Genomic DNA, 26198 nt, shown 5'->3' on the forward strand with positions numbered 1-26198 from the left:
GCGGAAACGTCGCAGTTTTTCATGAGGTTGGCGTGTCTTCATGCTAATGTGTTTTTAATTATGAATATTAAACATATGTTCTCATTTACTCTTCTTTCTTAAAAGACATCACGATTAAGATCATATCAGTCGTTAATTGTATAAGTAAGCTAGGAAAAAGATTAATTAATTAATAGAATGTTCTCCACATCAGTCCAAGAAGATGCAAATGTTTGATTTAGTTTCAGGCAACATATTGTGCCGTTTTACCCTGTTTCTTTTTGCCAAAGAAATATGCCGTTTTCTGCAGACAATTCGGTGTCGTTTTGAAGAGGTGCCGGTTTGGTCTGATTCCTTTACCACTTCCCGTTATTATCGTTTCCGGGTGGGACTCGACTCGAAAAGTGTATAAAATATAGCGACGACCCTGGGTTGTCGCTTCAATTGCGACTACTATCCCAAACCGGAAGTAAATATTGGACGTGCGCATTTGCATGTTGTGAATGTAATAGACACACAGGTGACTATTTAGGAAGGTATTTATGATGTATTTATTAAGTGTTTTAGCTGTGGTACGGACTTCGGCCACCGACTTTGACATTACTGAAATATACTCCTCATCATTTGAGAGGGATACTGGGCAATTTCATGTTGTTGCATATCTGGAGGACAGCAATTGCTGTAGGCCCTACTTGAATTATTTACTGACTTTAATTAACATTAAATGAAGATGAACATGCACCAGATTTAGACCTATGGCAAAGATTGGGGTTACTATTTGTATGACACCATCTCCGAGGAACCAATCACACATATTGAGGCCCCACATTCAACTGATGAGTCGTAGGGCCTATATTTGGTACTGGGGACCACAAACCCATTGGTATGTGGTCTCTGTTGGTACTAATTTGTGAAGTTTGTGTTGATTATTTCGAAACTGGTTCATTATTGGCGTGCATAACTCATTCGCGTCTTATCTTGGTCTATGTCTACATCAAATTAAAAGTAGTTAGTTCTGTCTTCAAGTTCAATCAATTGTTATTACATAGGAAAGACTTCCACCCGTAACCACCTCCAAAGGTAATGTATAAATACATGCTTTTAATCATGTATATTTTAAGGGGGGATATGGGCGGAAGTCTGACCATAAGATTGACAGTAATAATGTTTTGGTCGAAAATGTCAAAATCAGGAATGACATCATACGCATTTTTATTAGTGTCCAGTGGTATACTTGAAACAAATAAGTCTCTGTCCCTGCCATATTTACATCACATAGAGGTAGATGGTTACAGCGTGTGGATTGGAAAGAGACTAGGGGGAATTGGGAAACACCACTAGAACCTTATGCTTATTTTCTCAACAATATTTTACTTTCTATTTTATTCTATTTCTACTTCTAGTTTGTTTTAGTGTTTATATGTTGACATTTGTTTGTTGAACCAAGATTAGGAACATACCAGGGCTCCAGACAAGCAGGAAGATCTGCATATTTGTGTAAAATATACCAAAAAAATCACCAATATCCAATTAATTGTAGTTGGTTGTGTACGGGTGCAGGTTAAAACAGCACCTCAGCAAAACGGCACCGATTTCTCTGGCGAAAACGGCACCGCATTTGGTGAAAATGGCTATGATGTGTTGGGCGAAAACGGCACCTCTATTTTTAATAATGATAAGAACGATTTTTGTAGGAATATATATGGTTTATTTACATGGTATTTGATGTATTTACATTCTATTGGATGTATGTGATGTATTCACATGGTATTTCCTGTTTCCACAGATGAGTACATATAGAGAATCTCCCCCGAGTGTCTTTTGATATCAAATATATCCACACGAATTGATAAAAGTAGAAAAACTCTAATTTTTGGTGTTTGTAAGAGACGATGTGAGTTTGATTTCAATTATTTTTCTTTAAAGCATGTTATATCTTCACAATAAGTTGAGTTGCGTATAAGCTAAGTTGGATTATAGTTGTAGTAGAGGCTAATTTCTAATGTAAAATTGTTTTAACATCTCACAATTATTGGTGTTTGCAAATTACCATGTAAGTTTAATATCCTTTATTTGAACAAGGTGAAAAAAATAAGGTGCCGTTTTCGCCAAGCAATAGTAGCCGTTTTCACTTGAGTTGAGGTGCCGTTTTCGCCCGGTGATGTTTTGCTGAGGTACCGTTTTCGCTATAACCTGTTGCGTACAACTATGCATACAAAGTACTGCGTAATTACCCGATGTATATTTTGCAACTTGCTTCCCTGTATTTCTTAACAGATGTTTATTTACTGATGGAGTGAGGGCATCAAACACAAAGGACCTCCACTGCAGTGAATAATGCATACAAAAAACACTACGTCTTGCTTATTGTTAAGACATGTATATATCACTCTTGTGAGTTTATGCGACATGTTTGTCACTTGAGGCAGCACACAACAGATACAAATTAGAAGTCACCTAAAAAAGAACTTAAGCAGATTTATTAACAGAACTGTCTACTCATTTGATGTGAAAATACCCATTAGACTGGACTCAAGGAAGTAAAAATATATGCTGAAAATCCAAAGAAAACTATAAATACCCAATGTGAATGATAAATTGTGTAATACTCAATGGCTCTAAATACTATCTGGAGCCTGATCCCAGTAATGACGGCCATCTAAATGGCCCCATGCTTTGATAACTTATAGTGTAAATGCATGATGATGATGATAAACACAATCTATGACTCGTGAAATAATGATACTGTATATTCCTGCATGTGGTATTTTGGTGTGGAACCAAACTGCATTGGACTGTTTCAAAACAAATAGCTCCTGTGACCATCAGACCATTAGCCCCCCTCACCAATATACGGAAATAGGAATTATTTGATTCATATAAACCTAACAAAAGAAAAGCAATATTGTAACAGGCTGTCGTTGATTTGATTATTCTTTCTGTACACTTTCTGCAAATAATGTCAACAAGTCAACGAGTTGTTGTATAGAAAGGTGATAACTATATAAAATATAATTGCATTCTTCTGAAACTATATATAAATTTTGTATGTATATGATGTAGTTAATAAATATGTATTGAATTACTGCTATACAGCAGGTACAAAGGGATAGTCATATCAAATGTCTGTTCTGCCATTATTAAATTACACCATATATTTAATGTTGTAACCTATCACATTGTTTTATTTCAGACTCGTTTATGGTGACAGATGACGTTGACACTATGAACCTGTATGAAGGGCTGCTGTTACCTTGGTAACAGGTATCTTGTTGCCACTGGTGCTTGAGATTGGTTATGCCTCTATGAGCCAGGTCCTGTCTCTGTGTGTGCAGCAAGAAGTGCAGCTGCGCTTTCTCTGCCCTCATGATCTGGATGAGGTCAAGAGACTATGTGCGGAGTGGTTCCCTATAGAGTAAGTTGATCACTACGTTTGGTTCCTATTGAGTAAGTTGATCACAAAGTTTGGTTCCTGTTGAGTAAGTTGATCACTATGTTGAATTCCTGTTGAGTAAGTTGATCACTATGTTTAATTCCTGTTGAGTAAGTTGATGATTATGGTTGGTTCCTGTTGAGTAAGTTGATCACAAAGTTTGGTTCCTTTTGAGTTAGTTGATCACTATGTTTAATTCCTGTTGAGTAAGTTGATGACTATGTTTGGTTCCTGTTGAGTAAGTTGATCACAAAGTTTGGTTCCTGTTGAGTAAGTTGATGACTATGTTTGCTTCCTGTTGAGTAAGTTGATCAATACGTTTGGTTCCTGTTGAGTTAGTTGATCACAATGTTTAATTCCTGTTGAGTAAGTTGATCACTATGTTTAATTCCTGTTTAGTAAGTTGATGACTATGTTTGGTTCCTGTTGAGTAAGTTGATCACAAAGTTTGGTTCCTGTTGAGTAAGTTGATGACTATGTTTGCTTCCTGTTGAGTAAGTTGATCAATACGTTTGGTTCCTGTTGAGTTAGTTGATCACAATGTTTGGTTCCTGTTGAGTAAGTTGATCACTATGTTTGGTTCCTGTTGAGTAAGTTGATGACTATGTTTGGTTCCTGTTGAGTAAGTTGATCACTATGTTTGGTTTCTGTTGAGTAAGGTGATCACTGTGTTTGATTTCTGTTGAGTAAGTTGATCACTATGTTTGGTTCCTGTTGAGTAAGTTGATGACAATGTTTGGTTCCTGTTAAGTAAGTTGATGACTATGTTTGCTTCCTGTTGAGTAAGTTGATCACTCTGTTTGGTTCCTGTTAAGTAAGTTGATCACTATGTTTGATTCCTGTTGAGTAAGTTGATCACTATGTTTGGTTCCTGTTGAGTAAGTTGATGATTACGTGTGGTTCCTGTTGAGTAAGTTGATGACTATGTTTGGTTCCTGTTGAGTAAGTTGATGACTATGTTTGGTTCCTGTTGAGTAAGTTGATCACTATGTTTAGTTCTGGTTGAGTAAGTTGATCACTACGTTTGGTTCCCGTTGAGTAAGTTGATCACTATGTTTGGTTCTTGTTGAGTAAGGTGATCACTATGTTTGGTTCCTGTTGAGTAAGTTGATCACTATGTTTGGTTTCTGTTGAGTAAGGTGATCACTGTGTTTGATTTCTGTTGAGTAAGTTGATGACTTTTTGGTTCCTGTTGAGTAAGTTGATGACTATATTTGGTTCCTGTTGAGTAAGTTGATCACAAAGTTTGGTTTCTGTTGAGTAAGGTGATGACTATGTTTGATTTCTGTTGAGTAAGTTGATGACTATGTTTGGTTCCTGTTGAGTAAGTTGATGACTATGTTTGCTTCCTGTTGAGTAAGTTGATGACTATGTTTGCTTCCTGTTAAGTAAGTTGATCACTATGTTTGATTCCTGTTAAGTAAGTTGATCACTATGTTTGCTTCCTGTTAAAGGGGAAGTGTACACGCAAAAATCACTTTCTTTCTTTTTCTAAACAAAACGCAATTTTAGAATTAGTTAGTATCTGTGTTTGAAAATATACACTCATTTTTTTTCACAGTGAAAGTAGGAAGCTCACAATAGTGTGAAAGTGATATGCCGTTATGAGGCCTTCGTTTTACGAGCGAAATAGGCCTGAGTTATCCCCCTTAGATTATGACGTAATTGGTGCCAATTCAACTGGGTCCCTGTCTATTCTCAATGCAAAAGATATCAAAGACCAGTTTGCGGTAAAACAACATGGTCTGCGACACACTGCGGCGCAGTGGTGACTCAGCATAACACAATTCTGGCTGGCATCTGAGATGCTAGAATCACAAAACTGTACCTACACCACGTGAAGCGGCTCTAACAAAGCATGATGACGTCATAATGTTTATCAATTGGCACCAATGACGTCATATTGCAAGGGACATAAGCCATGGTGTTTTTGTTATGGAAATAGAACACTTGGTAAATGTGAAAAATATAAATCGTTTTAGTGCAAAAAATATGTTAATTAAATATGATGTTTTTATATTTTTGTCTATGACACTTCTATGTTAACACTTTTAATGTGGAAAAAGTACAAGAAAAAAAGGTTCATTTCCGTGTGAACTTGCCCTTTAAGTAAGTTGATCACTATGTTTGCTTCCTGTTGAGTAAGTTGATCACTATGTTTGGTTCCTGCTGAGTAAGTTGATGACTATGTTTGCTTCCTGTTGAGTAAGGTGATCACTATGTTTGGTTCCTGTTAAGTAAGTTGATGACTATGTTTGCTTCCTGTTGAATAAGGTGATCACTATGTTTGGTTCCTGTTGAGTAAGTTGATCACTATGTTTGGTTCCTGTTAAGTAAGTTGATCACTATGTTTGATTCCTGTTGAGTAAGTTGATCACTATGTTTGGTTCCTGTTGAGTAAGTTGATGACTACGTTTGGTTCCTGTTGAGTAAGTTGATGACTGTTTGGTTCCTGTTGAGTAAGTTGATGACTATGTTTGGTTCCTGTTGAGTAAGTTGATCACTATGTTTAGTTCTGGTTGAGTAAGTTGATCACTACGTTTGGTTCCCGTTGAGTAAGTTGATCACTATGTTTGGTTCTTGTTGAGTAAGTTGATCACTACGTTTGGTTCCTGTTGAGTAAGTTGATCACTATGTTTGGTTCCTGTAGAGTAAGTTGATCACTACGTTTGGTTCCCGTTGAGTAAGTTAATCACTGTGTTTGTAGACCTAGACCACTATGTTTGTAGACCTAGGCCACTATGTTTGAAGACCTAGGCTGCTCTGTTGTCAGACCTACCATGTGTTTTTTTCTTCTTTTTATTTGACATAAGTGTTCTCTGATTTAGACATATGCTCATGATATATACGATGGTAGCAGATTATCCTGTTTTGAGTTACCAATTGTGTCTTTAGTTAAGTAACTGATACTTCCCTTGTTATTTAAAAACAAAAATGTCCTATTCCACTTATTATGATGCTAAAACATTGAACACTTTCATTTCAAGAAATATGTTTGGAAATTTTGACCTGTTGAAACTTTTTTTTCTGTAGATAAATTGTTTACCTGAATTACTTTGAACTTTATTCATTTGTCAGAGATAAAGCCCAGTCAGGATTCCGGTTTAGAATAGGTCCCTAGCAACATGTGCTGGTTGTAAGAGGCGACTTAATGGATTGAGTAATTAGGCTCGGTGAATTGGATGACCGCGTAACATCGTATCCAAAATATTCTTGGTTAACATTTTTGAGGTTGCATGATTAGAAAACATATTCCGACTGTCACTTTCATGATCTGGTAAGCGATGCTTTGTTTGGTCGGATGAAAGGTCGTTCTGACGTGACCCGTAATGGGATGTCCTCAGATCTTTGTTTAGCGATAGCGAGAACTAAGATCTGATTTTAATGAGACTGAATCACTGCTCACAATATCAAACACTGGATTGTCTGATCCAAACTCATTTATTTACAGGCTATTGTCATATAGTTGGATTATTGCTCAGTTTATCTTTAAACAACAAGCAAACAAACATTCAACTGATTAAATGATAAATCTTCTTTCTTTGATGTTATAGTTTTGCAGGACTTGAACTAGTTGAACATGTTAAAAGAACACAAGATGTCGTAAGTCTGTGGAACTTGCAGACCCGTCGCCATCAATTTCTGTTTTGTCTGAAGGATGCTGGTGATGTTTCAGGTACCCTGACACGTGGTACAATGACATTACATCCAATCCCCGCTTCTACTCCCTGGCCGCCACCCACCGAGCTCGCATCATTGGACTCATTGTGGCAGAAATTAAACCAAGATCCAAGCTCAACAAGGAGGTAGGACTAAACTATGTCCACAATGGCTGGGCGGCACCTTGACCACTTTTGATAGGGATAACTTTATCTTTCCATGATACAAATAAATTATTCTCATAAATTGTCAAATGTGTATTTATTTTAAATAGAATGACTTGTCTGATTATCCCTATCGAAAGTGGAGTGGTATATAGCAACCTAACAGTTAATAATTACCCTGGTTACTTAGAAACAATGTCTCCATTTCACACAAGGCACTATTAACAATGTCTAGTCCTACACAGAATATGGCGCTAGAATGGAGCAGAGTACCTCTTTAATAGAGGTGTAACTATACGATGGGGTCGTGGTATGATACGTATCCCGATACTATGGGTACATCATCAAGACAAGTGCAGCTTCAACAAGGCTCTCATCTAAAAATGGTCTCTCCACATTAACAAAGCATCACTGATTATCCAGTTTTGCAATCACCCTTCTATTCTATGATATACTTGATAATTGAGGATGGTAGAATGGAGATGTAATACCCTGGATAATAGAGAATTAGAAATATTTCACTATTTGATAACTTTAATGTTGCGCACATCAAAACCTCATGGTAGGCTACAGAGTGCGATGACTCTACTTTTCTTCCTTCTGTTGCTGTACATGGCACAGATGGTCAATTTTCGTAAGGTGCTGCAATATGTGTGCAGAGTTGCATCCCTTGGGTGGGTTCCATCGCCCTGATTATGCTCTTTGTCTGGCTGAACCATACCAGTGCTTGTAGGTTTCACCAGAGTGGTAAATGTCTCCAACCTGCATCACAGTGGCTTTGCTCCCATATTATGTTCACCAAAAGTTTAAGCGCTGTTATGCTAACAATGTGCAGAACCTATGGATTTGTTATGGTCATAGAAATATATTGCAAGTGATTCTGCATTTGATTGGCTAACCAACAAAATATTTGGGCAATTGTTTCCATATACATGTACTGAAAATAATTTGGCGAAACCCCCTAACAGTCTGCGTTTTTCTTGGCTTATAAAAATGGGGGGCACGGTTGGCCCAGTCGTCTAAGGCGCCACGATTCGCCGTGCAGAGTTGCATCCCTTGGGCACGCCAGAAACCTATGATTGTGGGTTCGAATCCCGGTTCGCCCCAATTATGTTTCTAGGTTTGTCAGCACCATACCCGTGCTCGTGGGTTTCACCGAAGTGGTAAACGTCTGAGACCTGCATCACTTCGGGCTTTCCTCCCACATTAAGCTGACACGCCGCGATATAACTGGAATACTGTTAAAAGCGGCATTAAACCAAACTCACTCACTCACTCACTTGGCTGATAATAGTATTAGTGAGGCTTCTGTTGTATCATTGTGTGGAACAAAGTCACTGCTTTCGTATTGTTGTCTATACAGTTGTTTGTATTAATAACAAAATAAGCAGTCTGTGATGTTACTATTGTTGACAAATTTATTTATTAGGAATTGGTGTTGCTGTTTGAGTTATAGATGTTAAAAACAGTGCACACTTTGTAAATGCGGATATACATATTTTGCACACCGTTTTTATACTTCCATGAACACAACAATACTGAAGTCAGTTTGTTTGATTCGTTCAGGATGCAGACATTCTTGCGTCTTACTATGGGCCAAGTGTTCAGGTGGCCTACATCCTCAGTCTTGGTGTGGTGGGGGACTTCAGGCGGAATGGCATAGGTGAGTACCTCACTGTGGTTACTGTATGCCCTCATCTGTCCCTCGTTTAATGTCAGTCTGTCTATGTGTCACTACTGGGGGTACACAGATTGTCCCACAAGCAAGTCTGCCGATGTGTGCTGTAGGATTTCCAGTACACTTCTACATCTCTGATCGGCTACAAATCATGAAATATTTTTAAAATCTTAAAAAACTATCACTTCCTTAATCACTTACTTCCAAATATATATACTTGATTTCATCGAATGTAAACATGGAATCAGGATTCCTGATCAAAAAGAAATCAGTATGGCTTTTGGTAAACAAGATGGCACCCCTTCAAGAATGCCACAATTGTTTCCATTTTGTCCACAGAATTCTGATTTCACTCTTATTAAATGTGACACCATGGCAACCATACCAAATATATCACTTACCACTCTGATCAGAGCTGAACACACGCAAACTCATTATGTTGAAAATGTTGAAAAACAGTGCTTTGTTTGTGTTCTGATGTATTGTCTCCGTTCCACAGCCTCCCTTCTCCTGGATAGCCTGCTGTCATTTCTCACTTCCAAGGAGGGCTACGACTGCAAGGCGGTCTACCTGCACGTCCTGGCTACCAACTCAGTGGCACTGCGCTTCTACGAACATCGGAACTTCAAGCCCCACAGCTTCCTGCCGTACTACTACTCCATACAGGGCAAGCCTAGAGATGGCTTCTCATATGTTCTCTATGTCAATGGGGGACAGCCACCTTGGTCCATCATATATCCTTTTCTATGTATCACCATCATGATATTCTTGGAATCTTGGGGCCCGATCATCAAAGCACTTGTAGCACACCCTTCACAATTTTGTGACATCTTTAGGGATCCACAAAGTTATCTTAGTCAAAATATTTGCAACGTTGTGCGAAAAGCATGACCTTCTGTATCATGTGGTTTGACTTATGACAGAGTAGAGAAGAGAAGAAAAATAAGAAGAAGTAGACTCATGACACAGTAAGATGGCATTCATGACCAACTCGTGTATTCCGGGACAAGCCGAATAGCAACTTGTACCCCTCTCATGGCCATTTTGTGACCGGGTTCCGTCTTAGCGCAAACGGGCATACCTAAAACAATTGTCAACTTGTTGCGTAATGGTACGTATATTTCCCCATATATTATATATATTTCAGATGCAATTTAAAGCACAACAGGACATGAGGAATTATACAGTATGATGGAACACATTTAACTGTGTCTTGGGAAAATTTTAGATGCAAGACATATGTAAAATCAAAATATTTCTGAGGGATTCTTTGACGAAGAACTTGAAATCATACGCGCATTCTGATTGGTTTGTCATATTTTAGCAGTTAACATTCTTCGATAGGGGGACCATGCTTCTTGCAGGTTACAGAAAGGGGCGAGTGGGGATGAATGAGTAAGATGGCAGGAGGCATATACAAAGATTAAGTTTGTTACAATTATTGAAGTAAAGATCTGTTCACTAATAAGCCCCTATCAATTTTTACCTCCAACACAGAAGAGGGGCTATCTTTGGTGAAGGGTTTGGGGTTACTATTTTGCCTCTTCACATGTGGGGGCATTGGTGGTGCAGTTTGCTGTGAAGAGTGGCATCCTGTGCCATGATCTGCTGATCTTGGGTTTAAGTCATCCATTTTCACCCAAATAATCATCACAGGGATGAGAATCATCCATGGATCTACACATTTCTGCATATTTTAGTGACCACAAGTTTGTTAAATTCTGATGGCTTCCCCCATATACACCCCCAAATTATGTACCATGCTTCTTTGCAAAGATGTTTCAGCTGAAAGGGAAAATATCTATTCTCATCCCTGTCATCATCATGGCCCATCAGCATCAGACCTGTGTTCACTGGTTTCACCACTGTTATAAACGTTTGTGACCTGCATTGGTTTGTCTCACACATTAAACCAACATACCATGACCTGACTGACCCCCATTGGGACTCCAGCTTCGATACTAGCCACCTATGTCATTTTTGGTGACGTGGTTGATTGCAAGTCATTCTACCCCGACTGCATGGATCGATCCTCAGTCATTGGTTTGTATGGTCCATACTTGATGATATACAGGCTGCTCTTATGTAGCTGGAATTTTGGCTATGTGCACATTAAACAACATATCAAACTCTGCCATAAACCTTTACACTTTCAACCAGTGAAGATCTGGGGGAGAATAGGTCACCAGGAACCCATGCTTGCTATAAGAGGCTACTAATTGGATCAGGTGGTCAGGCCCGCTTATTTGGTTGATGCACGTCATCATATCCCAATTGCGTGGATCGATGCTCATCATGTCAATCACAGGATTATTTACAAAGCGCCGTCATATAGCTGGAATATTGCTGAGTGCAACAAAAAATGACAAATGACTTTCAGCCCTCTTCTAAACTCACTTATAGTTTCATTAAGAATTATTCACAGAATTGTCTTGTAAATTGCTGTCTTAGACACATTCAGTACTGATGGACCAGTTCACTGTGTCAGTATATTTATTACCTTAACCTGAATTACTGACTACATCAGCCATTGTGGGAAGATGCTGACCAAGATGCAGCCATGTGCTCTCCCCAAGCACATGTACCACGCAATTCGCAGTATCATCAACCGGTTCCTCTTTGGGTCATCACAGCAAGAGAATGCAGGTCATGTCAGCTGATGGTCACCAGTGCACACTCAGCAACCAAGGTCAAGGATCATCAAACATGTCTAGGTCAAGGTCATTTACAAGGGAAACAACTGATAACATCTCTTCAATATGCAGAAACACATGCCAAAGGATATTTATAATGATATTTATGATCCATGCAATGCAGTCCATGTGCTGAAGTAGAAACTTAAAGGGAACTAATATTAAGTATATTGATGGGAATTATTGCATTTATTAGCTTTTTTAATTAGAAATAATGTATAATACCGGATTGGTTTTATTTATAAATAACATTTCCACCAATTTTTCAATTCTAGTCTGTCCACATCAACCCTGATTGTATCAGATTACACAACTTTAGAGTAATCTCCCCTGTTTGATGGTGTCCTTGTCATTGGTTGATGCAAGTGTGTATGTCCTTGATCAAGGAGCCAAGTTTCATTTTGCCCACAACACATAGCTATGAATACACCTCCATCCAGATCCCCTATAGACAAACGACACTACTCGTACTTCTACCCTTTGTGATATCACTACTCCTCTATCTGTAAGCCATGTGTGAATATTATAAAAAAAATTCACCAACCATGGTTTACAGAAATTCAGTAATTTTGTTTCACCCACCTGAAGCGTGATAGCCAGGTATGACTGCAGCTACAGTGTTTAGTATATTTTGGCTAAGTGCTCTCATCTGTGGACTGTCCATAACGCAAGAGAATATTTTACTACATACAATGTGATAGACAGGTTGGTTAATCATAGGAGGCACACCTGTTTCATGCATTTGCCTCTGTTATATCCCAAAATTGCAAATTCACTTGAATCGTTATGTTTATAACCCTTAGAATTGTGAAACACTATGAAAACGCAATCCTGATTTAAGTTCTAAAGGAATTGTGAGGACTTTTATCAGTGTGTGATTTACTGGGGCAGCTGTGTATTGTGTGATGTGGCAGATGCCAGGAAATATACTGGGTTTGGTTAGTCCTGGTCTCTGTAGGCTTGGGGGCCAAAGGTCACAGGTGGCCTCTCATCTGAGGAGCTGGAATTCACGGTGCAGAGATACATCTCTAGGGTAAATCCATACGTGCCATAAAAGGTGACTATGCTGGTCATAAAAGGCAACTAATGGGATCGGGTGGTCGGGCTCACTGACTTGGTTGATACTTGTCATCGATCCCAATTTCTTGGATCGATGCTCATGATGTCTATCACTGGATTGTCTGGTCCAGACTTGATAATGTTACAGACCACTGTCATATAGCTGGAATATTGCTGAGTGCGGCGTTAGACAAGAAACAAGAAGAAGGGTGTGCCAGAAACCTCTGATCATGGGTTCCAATCCCAGATTCACCCTGATTATGTTTCTAGGTTGTCAGCATACTCATGCTCGTGGGTTTCATCGAAGTGAAACACGTTTAAGACCTCCCACATCAAGCCGACACGCTGGACACAACTGAAATACTATTCAAAGAAGTATTAAACTAAGCCCTGGTCTGCACACAACAGCCTAGTCTGATAACAAAATGACTACAAATGTCATGAAAATCAGAAACAGCTATCTCTAAAACATTGCAAACATTTTAAACTCTTTCATAATTTTGGAACTTTCTGAATTAATTGATACTACTGACAAGTCACAAAATGAACAAACCATATCCGAGGGACATTGAGACACATAAGATGTCTGAAACATAGAAATCCTCTGCACCCCAACTCTATCCGCCTGTGTAATGAGAGAAACATACAGTTGCGTTTTCACAGTGTGTCAGAATAAGGCATTAGTACTGACTTTGTTATAGCCACATTCTTTCCATGTCTGACTATGTCACAGCTGATATTGACAATGTGTTTTAGATTTGTGTATTCAAGAATCTATGTTGAACATAACCTGCTTGACTGTAAAACTTCTGGGCAGACATGTTAAGCCCTGTGAAGTTCTATTAGTGCAATAAGACAGTTGCTAGTGTTTGCTTAGTTTCGGCTGTGTGCAAAGGGGATCTTACCTTTGCAGTATCTTGTTTTAAATGGCAGTATTGTCAGTCTCTCAAACCTACTTGGACAGTAGATACATGTAGCTATTTTATTGAAATTATCAGTGACCATTTCTTCTGTGTTTTGTTCAACATTTGATGCCAAGACTGACACAGTGGTGATGAAATAGTTGGGTCATGGCAAAAGAATGAAAATGGATATTCCATTTTCCATTTGTCAACCTTTATGTAGTCTGTTTTATACATATCTGTTTTGAGGAACTATGTCTGTTCATCCAAATGTAATGTCGCAACTATTTTAGTTGATCTAGTCCACTGACACAGACTGATGCCAAAACAAGCTGTTTTATGTTTTGCAGATATATTCTTGGTGATTTAATGTTGAAAGAATTACGTGTATCATGACAACTGCCATTTTCAGCATTCAGCATGTCACATTCTCAAGGTCATTACTCATTTGCAAGGGAGATAACTTCAAAAGGTAAAATAAGAAGTTAAATCCCTGTCTTTTTCTGTGACAAATAAGGATTGCATGGTGATAAATCGTATAGGTCTGCGATGTATTTGTAATTTAAAATGCTGTTTAACATCTATAAAAGGGCAGCACTTACTTAATTGCTGTTTCGGTGAGAGGTTGAATGATATAGTGTTTTTAGATCTGAATTTAACATTACCTAACTACATGTAATGTAATGGTTAATTGCTAGTATCTGTTGATAATATTACTTATAAATTCTGACGTAAATTAAATAGTCACTTTGTTTGCTTTGAATAATCTGTTTTATTTGAGATGGCACTATTTACCTCCTCACGTTTCTATGTTGTGCTTTTAACATGAAGTCAGCGAGGGGTCGTCTCACAAGTTATTTCTTCAGATTTGAGAAGATTGAGTAGATGAGCTACTTCACATCTATTCTGTTCTGAAAGAGCCACCCATTTTGAACTCATTTGAGATATGTTGCTATTGAAATAAAGTTGGAAAATGACTTCTAACGTATGAAACCATCCCTAACAATGGGTGCAGTGTCTCTCAGGGTTTGTGCTGTATATTCCATGTACTCATTCTAAAAAGGTGGGGGTCATTCAGCTGTGTCCATGTGCCACACATATGGCATTTTAAGAGCTATAATCATTTCACTCTTTTTGGCTTATTGATATAAAGAGTGAGTTGCTATTTGTACTGACATAAAATATTAGTAAAGCTTTTCACATTTAATGTGAAATTTTAAAACAGGGTTGAAACATTCATGTAACAAAAATATTCTTAAAAAATATTACATTTTTATGGTGCAAGTTTGAACTGGTCTTGTTTTTCACTGGCATATTTTTATTCTACAGTCAAGTTTCTTGAAGGTCTATTTTCTACAACCACTAAGTTTTCACCCCGTGACAGGTTCTTTCCTTGGTCAAGTATGATGAATCTAAGTTTATCTGATAGCCTTTGGAGCTTTCCCTTGTAACAGCCTGCATAGTGCAGGGAAATATATATGTCCTTATTTGGAGTACCTGTCTATTCCCAGAACTCAGATTTAGGTTTCAAGAGTCGCCGATATTGCACCTTAAAAAGTGAAAAAAAATGGGTAAAGCATTTTGTTCTATTTCTCATACCTCAAGTATTTACATTAACGTGCGTCTTCCTGAGGCAAGAGAGTTAACAAACTATAAAAGTCTAGTTTCCACCCTTGCTGAACTGGGCTGGAGTTACGTTTTGGCTGGACTAACGAGTCTATGAGTACTCCAATCAAAATTCTATAATCTGATCAATACTTGGTTTGTAAACTGTCATGCAGATTTCAGTTGATTGCAGGATTTGCAAAGCATGTGTACCATCAACTGGGCATCATCAGATATTTTCTAAATCTTTTCATGTTTTTAGTCAAGATGCTCAAGTAATTTGATGCATTTCGCGAGGTAAGACCAGTTCTATTACAAAATATGTCTTGACTGGATGTCGCCATTTTTTTAAGCCAATGCAAGATATTATGGGCCCATATGGATTGGAGAAAAACTGATGTTCAGTTGGTTAGTTTTTAGCAACAGGATTTCCAGATTAACATGTCAATTTATGAAGTCAAACTTTGGTCACACCCTACCTAACATAAAAGTCTCGAGGCCCAGTCTCATGCATCTTCCCGAAGGCAAGAGCATCCACTAGTCTTTTTATCAAAGTCATATTGCCACCCTTGCCACATCAGGCCCCCTTTCCTGTGCTAAATATGATTGGACTATCACACATATCGATAGTCCAATCAGAGAATGTTTCACAAAATCAACATCTACAATTGGTACACTTTCGTATGAAAGTTATTTTCCTCTGGAATATGTCTTTTTTCATCTTTAAATACACCCAAAGAATGCCTATCAGGTTTTTGTGTCAGGGATGATTTTTGTTATCTGTTCAACTAGGTCATCGTGAATGGTAGTCGCCATCTTTGTGCAGCTATATGAGATAAGAACAGCGATCTCATTGCATATCACGTTTTCATTACAAGGGGTACAACTCATGATCTATGCGATATGGTGCCAGGGTCGAGCCATGAAAAGTGGCCTTAATGTAGCAATGGTAGAAACTAGGCTTTGATATAGGCTAGTGGACAAGCTTGCCTTGGGAAGATGAGCTTTCTGTGTTAGTGACCAGTCCTTCATAACTTGTTAATTCTGTTAAAATGACTGGTCCCTCAATAAGTGACTGGTCACTTGTATCATGGGAACCTCAATAAATGACTGGTCCCTTGTATCATGGGATCCTCAATACATGACTTGTCCCTCATGACGAGTTGATCCTTTGCGAGTTGACGTAACCCAAAAAGCACAACTATAATTAACAAAATAAATGGTGTACTTGCACTCGCTCACTGATGCGTGTCAGGCAGCATGAATGGACCCCACCTTGCAATTTACCTTGTACATTTTAACTTTGTATGGTCATATATTGGTGATTCTATTTATTGTTGATGCCTGTTTTATTCACGATATTTATCATCCTGTAAATAGTATTTAAAATCTATTGTACAGTGATTATTGTTTGAGAGATTATGTTTGAGGATACTGAAGATTTTATCTTGAAACACTAGTTACAATGAGAGAGCCGACTGACAAGATGATAAGACATCTACTAAGGCAGCAATGGTTTACCGGTAAACCCATCTGGGCAAGGTAAGGCCACACAACTGGCTTCATTTTCAAGAACCGGTTAATTGTGACATTACCATTCTCCCATTCCAAAAGGTATAACCAGTAGCCTTATAGATTTATCTTATAAGCCCTGCAAATATTACTTGTTTTAGTTAGCATGTCTTTGACCAATATGTTGGTAGTAAGGTAAATGTGATATTATTATTGTGTTGATAAGATGTAAGTGTAGCTGATATTCTTGACCACCCAACTGCTGAAACAAAACAGAATCAGATGAAGCTTTGGTATTGGAAGCTGGTATTCCAAGCTTAAAAATTATGCGTAAACGTATTAGTTGTGATGAAAGAATAATATTAATAATAACAATATTTTTATAATAACCAACAGCTTAGTACATGTTAATTTGAAAATGCTGGAAATGGGAAACTGTCAGTTAAATCTAGTTTCATTTTACAGTTAACCGGTTCTACTTTTTGAGAAAACCGTTGCAGCCTTAACCATGTTAACATCTAATCTTGTATCTAATTTATTCCACATGTGTTTGTCTAAAGTGGAAAACATTTGCTGTGTACACATGTGAGCATTGTGATCCTACGTTGTCAATGTGATGTGTACAGCTTGTGATGGCTTTCTCCAAGTGCTTACGTTAGTATGTGTGACTGCTATTAGATGTTGTTTTCATGTAAGGCCGGTAATTGTGAATCACTAGGTTATCAGCCATTCTGTCCAGACAAACGCATCCAACATTAACATTATGTCTCCGTTGTATGATGATATATACTGGACCCATTCCGAAGTTTCATTTAGTCATCACCATCTCCTCCTCTGTTATCACCCACCAATATAGCAAAGAACTTCAGTTGCTTATGAGCTTGAAATCAACAACCAATCAAAATGCTTCTTGGCTGCAAGTGCGGCATTGATCCACATTCATGATCATAGCCTTGTGTGTCGGAGTCCTGATATTTAATCAAATCAGAAGACAATTTGAACTGTTAGCATGAAAGTCAGACAGAGTGAGGGAAGTTTTTGTATGAATGGCACACAAATGTCGGGTTCTGATTGTATTGATCTCTTGATTGGATGGTATTCTAGCATTGTGTCATTCAAAAGTAGACTCAAAGTATAACAATGGTGACTAATATGGATCCAGGTATTTATAAAAAAAACCAATGGAGATTTGATTCATTGGATGAAAGAGGAGTGATTCTAAATGAGTAGAGATTCTAAAAGAGGAGTAATACTCAAAGAGTATTCTTTCCAAGATATATCGCCTGAAAAAACCAAGGAGAAACAATCGTAAGTTAGCTATTTGATCCAAAGTTGTAAACAAATTTGTAAACAAGGAATGGACTTGTCATGTTGATAAATAGATAACAAAGTGTAAAATGAGATGAACGTTTTAAAGGGAGTTTGCTGGAGGATAACCTAATGATGAATAATACTGGCCAAATATCTTATTATAATGTATTATAATTCCATTGTACAGGGATAATACTGTCAATGTGTTCGGAAGTGACACCAACAGGAAAACCAATGCCTTTGTTTACCTTGATGTTGTAAACGTGATACACATAAACAATCAACATGTTAATCATAATCATAAGGGATATGAATTGTACACAGCTAAAATAGCTGTGTTCAAAGTGGATACACACATTGACACATTCAAACAACAGGAAGTGGCTGCGTGTTCTTGACTGCTTCTTCTTCTAACAACGGTATGAATATGAAGAGATGTATTGTTTGTAGTTCAATCTCATTAAAATCAGATCTTAGTTCTCGCAATCGCTAAACAAAGATCTGAGGACATCCCATTACGGATCAGACCTATTAAAGCATCGCTTACCAGATCATGAAAGTGACAGTCGGAATGTGTTTTCTGATATTGCCACCTCGAAAACGTTAACATGGGGTATTCTGAACGACAGTTAAGGCCCAAATGACTGATTCTGTCAAAATCATCGTCTATCTCTCGCTTCCGTGGGATAAACATTTGAACGAAGGAGGCGTTGCACAGTATGTGGGAAGCACTGCCATACAATTGCAACCATATATAAGACATTACGGAACGTTCATTTGTTCACTTTACCCAATTTTAATCGAGAACTGTGTCAACATATTTTTCAAGCGTAGTCTGAAATGGAAGTCGCCATGTTGAAACTAGTGCCGTAAAGCTCGGGAAAGCTGCTTTCTAACTTGCTGATGTCGCCTTTCTGTTATTTGTTTCAAAGGTGGGTCAAAGTTCGTGAAAGGTCATTCTGACTTACCCGTAATGGTTTGTCCTCAGATCTTTGTTTAGCGACTGCGAGAACTTAGGTCTTTAATGAGATTGTTTGTAGTTAGGGTTCAAATTAAGTTTACATTTTAGACCAAAAGAATTACGGACCTCGTTGTGATGCGGAGGTAGCTTATGTAGGGAGTATGTCGGATACTTGAAGAGCTGTAGGAGGTATCATGTTTACTAGTCCTGCCTGCTGCATCTTTGTCTTGTACATACACATCTGAATTGAAAGTTAAGTTAAGAGACTCTGAAAAATATTTCCTATGTCTGTAATATTTAATATCCCCTCAATGCATGATTAATTACACTGCAAGGTAACAACAATTTGATTATTTGTGCTTTTAGGTTTTGACTACCTTTTTCTGAATTTTGTAGGGTTTATTCAGGCTTAGAAGAACCTCATTGTCACAAGTTTTCCACCAGTGTAAAAGGACAATTGACCAATGTAAGAAACCAAATATCCATTGTCTACAAAACTTTGATCAATTGCGACGGTATGTTTAAGATGTATACATCAACAACTTTTAAGTTAGGGAATTGCCCTTATTCTGGTCTGAGGGATCTTCCATGGTCCCTGACTAACTTGATGAACAATCTGATGAACAAATAATCCATTTTTTGTTGCCTTGACTTCAGTGTTCCTAATTGGAACCTGTAAAAAGTAGTGTGCTTTACTTCAGAGAGCGAACAGGAAGGTATACCTGTGAACCAATCAGATTCACAGAAACTAAATGTTTGCTAGGCTATGGATGCAATGAGAGGGCAGTAGAAATAGGCTGTTCTGGTCTGGCAAAAGAAAAATAAACTACTTAAATCTGGGGCATTAAGACTATGTTAATTGATCTTGGTCTATATCAGAAGTCAAACAAGTTGGTTTTGCCTTACAAGTGTTTAAGGAAAATATAACATAATGAATGGATCTGAAACAATTTTTCCTGAGACTTTAGAATTGCTTCTTGCCAGAATTGACATGTTATGGAACCAGATCTAGCAATTTGTCTGTGAGATTTGGGGGCGGTGGGGTAGCCTAGTGGTAGCCTAGTGGTTAAAGCGTTTGCTCGTCATGCGAAAGACCCAGGTTTGATTCCCCACATTGGTGCAATGTGAAGCCCACCTCTGGTGTCCCCCTCCGTGATATTGCTGGAATATTGCTAAATGCAGTGTAAAACCATACTCGCTCAATCTGTGAGCTTTGGAAGGTCATAATATTAAGGCATTGGCTCTCCATGCCATTAGACTGTGGCGTGAGTCCATCTGTGTGTTAGACAGCCCCTGATACATGTCTTAGTGGGGCTCTGAAGGGTAGAATGAAATGGACTCGAGGAACTGCGTCTCATAGACTCCAGCAGTAATATGCCACATAAACACCATTTTGTAATTTATTCTCAGCATCATCGGAGTCAAAACTGTCCAGACACTACCATATTTTTTCCATGTCTGCTGTCACGTTAGAGAAATGGAGATGTGAGTTATCTCCTCTGGTCGGGTACTCATGCTCTTACATTGGACTGAAGTACATCTAAGCCGGACACGTACTCGAGTTCTCAAGTACCTATCAGAGCCCTAAGTCATAGCTGGTGTGTTTTACTGCTTCATCGTGGATACAATGAATTTTGTGTAGCTATTTTATTGCTAATGCAATATGGTAATGCTGCAATGTGCTTACTCAGCAATTCTCAGCGGCAGGTTTGCCAAATGATGCCAATAATTAGATGTTTGTAATCCCTCCATTTCTCTCCAGCACTCTGTGTGTGTGTGTGCGTGTGCGTGTGCGTGTGCGTGTGCGTGTGCGTGTGCATGTGTGTGTAACTGTACGTGTGTGCACACATTTGTCAGCATGACATTGATGCTGGGCGACCTTTCCAGCATGACTTGTTTGCTTACCCTGTTCATTTCTTACGCTTTGTTTAAGATGTATCATATCCAATGTCAATCGCTTGCGTCGGAAACGTTTTGGAAGATGTTGCCAGGGGTGATATGAACTGCAGGAAAACTCCATCAATGCTACATATTGTGTTATGATGTCTTCTGGTACCTAAGAGTATTTAACTTTAAGTTAGGTATTTATAAAATCTCAATGATTAATAAAAGATCTGTCAAAATGAAAAGTGTTCGGGGCTGCAGTGACTTCTGTTGCTGTCGGTGCACATCAACTGATGCGCCAAATTCACTCTTCTTTACAGTAGATAGATGTACCTTGATAACAGCTCTGCATGAGGATTATTTACAGTAATTAAAATATTGAAATATTTTAACCACTTATGGATTAAATGTTCCTGCTTGAAAAAACATAAAAGTTTCTATATGTCAGTGTGCTTCATTTTGAACAAATCAGTAAAAATGTGTCTGTTTACGTATTTCCCTCAATTTCTAGTGTGCAGCAACATTCCAGCGTGAACACGGTGCAACAAAACCGACATCCCGCTACAAGTTAGATGAAGTGGCGTCATAGTTAGGCTATGCTACATTTGTATTGTAAACAGTATATGAACTGGCGTAAAATGGTTATTGATTCATGTTACCTCAATATGAGGTATCTCTCAATATGAAGTCGCTTCTTACAATATTATTCTTGGTTCACCATTTATGGTTCAACTGCTTGTCTCAATCTGTGGACAGCTCTACAAGGTCAATAAGGTTTCAGTGTATTTCATATCATTAATGGAAAACAGGCAAATATTTTAGGATAGTATTAAGACCTGAATATGTACACAAACTGCTGGACAGATTGAAGAATGATAATATAATACTCATTGATAAAATGTTATGAAGGGAAGACGGCTTCAGGATGTCACAAACCACATGTTAATCAATATTGAGGATGCATCTGAAAATAATAATATGGTACGTGCAGTGACAACATCAAGTTACCATTATCATATATATAGACCTCCAACTGAATCTGCGTCTTAGTTATATGGAATCGTTTCAATCAAGAGAATATTAGAAATAGAAGTAAAAGGAAAACCAAATATATTTTGGGTTTTGTCATATTTCCTGTAATAAGCACCCAGGGCTTTTAGAAAATTTATAAAAGTAGGTGCTTGTGAAACCTTACATAAGAAAACTTTCGCGATCCTGTTTATAACCCTTAAATTGAGGACATTTGAAAATGCCTGCTGATAAGTTTGACTGTGTTGTTTCAATTTTTAAAAAGTAAATCAAATTTCTAGCATCTAAGAATAATTTTGAAGGTCCACAGTATTCTGTTCTTTGTTATGGTTGAGGGACTTAAATGATGGGAATAGGTAGGTGTATGAACATTTGAAGGCTGTGACTAGGATTGTGATTTCTACATATGTTGTGTTGTACGACATTCAGTCCAAAACACCGAAACACCCCTTTTCTAACCATTGTTTACATTTTGTCACTATGGATACCAAGTGACAAGTTCAACATGCATCTGTGTGTAGTGTTGTAACAGTAAAATCTCACAAATCAGTTAATTTCTCAGAGCATGCTAAATTTCTGGCAAATAAAAGGCAACTTAGTTGGTAAAGTAGATAAGGGTAACTTGGGGTTCTGTCCAAGATTTGTTGTTCTTAAGGTGTTTGTATGGAAAATAACCAATTTAGGAAATGATGATGTTGATTTTGAAATGAAATAAAAAAAAGTCCAAAAAGACAGATATAATTTTTTCTATCCCACATATCTAAACAATATTTTTAATGTTCTCAAATGAAATGGAGTTTTGAAATGTACATTTGCCAGCATTCTCCATATTCTACACTCATCTAAAAGGCTTATATTAACTACTGTATTCGCCATATTATACCCCCTGCTTCAATAGGTGCCCGATCAACTTCTGAATTAATTTTAAGTGCCCCCTACAAAGACTGAATTTTTTTATTTAGTTTCAGTGACATTTGAACTTAGTTTGTTTACCACCGCTTGATTTCTTAAAATAAATTTAGCTGAATATTTAACAAGTGTCCTCCCTTTGTCATTTCTCAAATCTAATTTTCTGACCCTGGGTGCTTATTATGGCGAATATGGTAATTCCAGACATACGGTTTTTAACATTTATCTACTTGAATTCTTCAAAAGGTAAACAGAAATGTTATCTGTTTTAAAAGAAGCAAATTGGTTATGTCTTGCTGTGATACAACAAACAATACGAGACTTGACAGAATTGTGGCAGTTTATATTGTGCTGTAGACAATATCATGTTTAGTACCCTTATGTTTCCAAGATCTTGATTGTCTAAAGAATTCCATATCCAAGAGAAAGATATGTGTATTGATAACAATATATTGGATGTGTGTATATGTTAACTATGACAATTTGTGCATGCTGGTTTCTTGAAGACTTCCGTTATTTAATGCAAACCTAAGGTTTGTTGTTTATTTCACTATTCAGTCCTCTTGATTTAAAGAGGATGTTTCCCACATCCTAATATATATGTGTTCCTTCCTTCTATTGTGTTTTTTTATAGTTTTATACTGAATTTGTTATGCTTAACGTTATCAATCATATGTTTACACTTTTGTTTTCTCGAAACATTCTTGTGTTATTATTTAACATTGCTTGCTCCTTGGCAATATGTGGGGTTGGACCAGTCATGTATGCATGTGTTACAGGTGACCGCTCTATGCCGATGTCCAGAATATACTACTCAACTTTTAATAGGGCACGTTAGATACTGTATGCACCCGGGGCGCTCTCAAAATGAGAAATAGGGGGCTCTTATTAGAATATAATTTTGGTGAGACAAAAACATAGTTGAAAAATTGTAAATTTCGTAGTTTATGCTGACAGCCTGAAATGATACATAAGAAAAGTATGTGCGTATCATGCATGACAGATATATTTTCCCGAATTTAATTGCCCGTAATTAAGGGTGCCTATAACACACAAGTGCGTATTATACACGAATAAATAAGTCTTGTGTACATTGATCAATCGGAAGGGGTGCTAATTGGGATTGTTCACTAGCCAATATATTAGCAAATATCGCCGTGGGCGCTTATTAGAGCAGGGCCCTTATTACCTTGAATACGGTTTGTCATTCTATTTAAATATACACTTGACATATCAGAGGAAGAGCTCTGCGTATCATGCAAAGATAAAAATATCCCTATCAAAAGGGGAGTAGTATAATTTTAAATCTGTTACTGCCCATTGATAACAAGGACACTCCAAATCATACATTAGTATATGTAAGGGTGTAACACTCACCAAAGGATAGATGGAATACCCTAGACATGATGTGAGTTTGGTTTCATGAGATTATTATTTGATTCAAAATGGTACAAGAAAATGCAAGGGTAACGTGTAAAATGGTACGTAATGAATTGTACCATACTATTTTCTGATATATTAAAATATTCTCTAACCAGTGTAATTTTATGGACTTATATTTAGTGACAATGTTCAGTTTGGCCTTTTCAACGTCTCTCGAAAACATCTCTTGAAGATTTAATTTGTTTTGTATCATGTTTTTAATCACAGCCTTACTATAAAGATAGATATTGTACGGTAGCAAAGCATTCCGTTACACATTTCTATGTCTGTCTGTGTGGTATTCCAGTATCCATGCATGGGTGACTGGTCAGACAGCGCCAAGTGACAAGCAGTCTCACGACATATTGAACCTCCAGCTCATTTCTACCTGTTTTTGTCAGTCTGTGATGTGAATGGATTGTCTTGTGTGTTAGCTGCACAGTCTGTAGTGTTCAGTGAGAGGGGCACCTGCCCTCACTCCTCCCCGGCCTGTTACAATGGGGCTTGGTGCAATCTGTGCCAGATTAATGTTGGCTTTTGTGGATTTTCTCAGAAGCTGGCAATCATATGACAGGTACATTGTAGAATTTATACTGTAAGAACATGTATTTTGAAAATACAATTTGTATTTTATGACTACAGTTTTGTAAAGTGGAACGTCCTGTCATACATGCGGGTGAATGTTACAGTGGCTAAATGTCCTGTGGCTGGCTAACTCGACACGTGTCCTTCATTTCAATGCATGTGATAGGGTAATGTAAGTCTCATGTGTATTATTTATGGCTGAAAGTATGTCTTTTATGGTCAAACAGGACATTGGGCTCTCTATAGCAATGTAATCTCATAGACAAATTTAGCCTTTCTGTAATTCAAATCCTAGGATCTAGCTGAACCTTTCGTATATGCCAAATATGGTAATGAGGTTCACATACAAGGTTTTTGAGAAAGTCTACGATACAATGCTGACCTGTTAAATAACCAGCCAGCTGACATTACAGCTCATTTGTGATGGGCAACTTGAACAGGACCTTGTCCATTAGCCTTTGATGTAAGAAGGTGAGTTATTTTTATTAGCATTCATCCTGCTTATCATTGGCATTCACATGAAGGCAGCTGGGAAAATTGAGAAAGAAGGAAGACACCTGTCCTCCAAAATATGAATGTGCCTGCTACTCTTGTGTGAGGACAGAGGAGGGAATTAAAGCAAGCCTTGGAATAGAACAACTTATTTCTCTGTTTGATATGGGTTCATCGTTATTCCAAGGTAGCAGTGTTTTTTAGGACGATGGCAATGGTTGGGGAGGAGTTTACTTGAGAGGGCATGTGTTATCTTTCATAAAAAAGGGCACCTGTTACCATGCTCACGGAGCACATGCAACTTTGCTCACTCACACCTGTAGCTTATACACACAATAAAATGTTTCCACTGTCACAGTTCTGCTGTTTTCTTTATCATTCCATAGGATACCTTTGCAGTTGTGGTAGTTTGTGCTTTTTTATTTATTTATTTGTTTACACATTATCTTAGTGATCACGTGATTCTTAATCAAGGAATTGGTGGATGGGCATCATATCATGGGTGGCCCTCTTGTCCAAGTTATGCCAGATACATCTGAGACATGCATCACTTCAGGTTTTACTTTCATATGAAGCTGTGACCTGTGAAGATCCGGGTTAGAATATGTCTTCAGTAACCCATTCTTGTCGTAAGAGGTGACTAACAGGATTGGGTGGTCAGACTCGCTGACTTGCTTGATGCATGTCATAATATCCCATTTGTTTAGATCCATGCTCATGATGTCAATCACTGAATTGTCTTGTCCAGACTCGATTATTTACAGACCGCCGTCATATAGCTGGAATATTGCTGAGTGCGGCGTTAAACAACAAACAAATTATATGAAGCTGAAATTCACTCCTACTAAAAGTCCTGCCATAGGCTAATGTGCAGTTATAAGCTTCTTTCTTAATCATGACTGATGTCATACTTCGCATCA

General features: G+C 37.8%; 1 protein-coding gene across 3 annotated transcripts; it reads left to right on the plus strand.

Annotated features, from left to right (window-relative positions):
• Positions 1-362: 362 nt before the first annotated feature.
• LOC139468248 (N-alpha-acetyltransferase 60-like) lies at positions 363-25633 on the plus strand. Of its 3 annotated transcripts, none has more exons than XM_071250092.1 (6): positions 363-515; positions 3173-3394; positions 7089-7218; positions 8803-8899; positions 9414-9648; positions 11430-25633. In XM_071250092.1, the coding sequence occupies exons 2-6, from the start codon at positions 3285-3287 to the stop codon at positions 11572-11574; spliced, it is 717 nt and encodes a 238-aa protein (XP_071106193.1). In that variant the 5' UTR covers positions 363-515; positions 3173-3284; the 3' UTR covers positions 11575-25633. The 3 variants fall into 3 exon arrangements, with proteins under 3 accessions (XP_071106193.1, XP_071106192.1, XP_071106194.1); XM_071250091.1 differs by having other exon boundaries at positions 363-499; XM_071250093.1 differs by having other exon boundaries at positions 377-448.
• The last annotated feature ends 565 nt before the right edge of the window (positions 25634-26198 follow it).

Source organism: Haliotis cracherodii, unplaced genomic scaffold, assembly GCF_022045235.1.
Source record: "Haliotis cracherodii isolate W230 unplaced genomic scaffold, xgHalCrac1.p SCAF_2, whole genome shotgun sequence".
Classification (NCBI taxonomy): Eukaryota; Metazoa; Mollusca; class Gastropoda; order Lepetellida; family Haliotidae; genus Haliotis; species Haliotis cracherodii.

Excerpts from the sequence above, each read along its gene's own strand:
- LOC139468248 (XM_071250092.1), top strand. The coding sequence starts at position 3,285 with ATGAGCCAGGTCCTGTCTCTGTGTGTGCAGCAAGAAGTGCAGCTGCGC. Across the intron at positions 7,219-8,802 it reads GATCCAAGCTCAACAAGGAG|GATGCAGACATTCTTGCGTC; the intron begins GTAGGACTAAAC and ends TGATTCGTTCAG. Across the intron at positions 8,900-9,413 it reads CTTCAGGCGGAATGGCATAG|CCTCCCTTCTCCTGGATAGC; the intron begins GTGAGTACCTCA and ends TCCGTTCCACAG.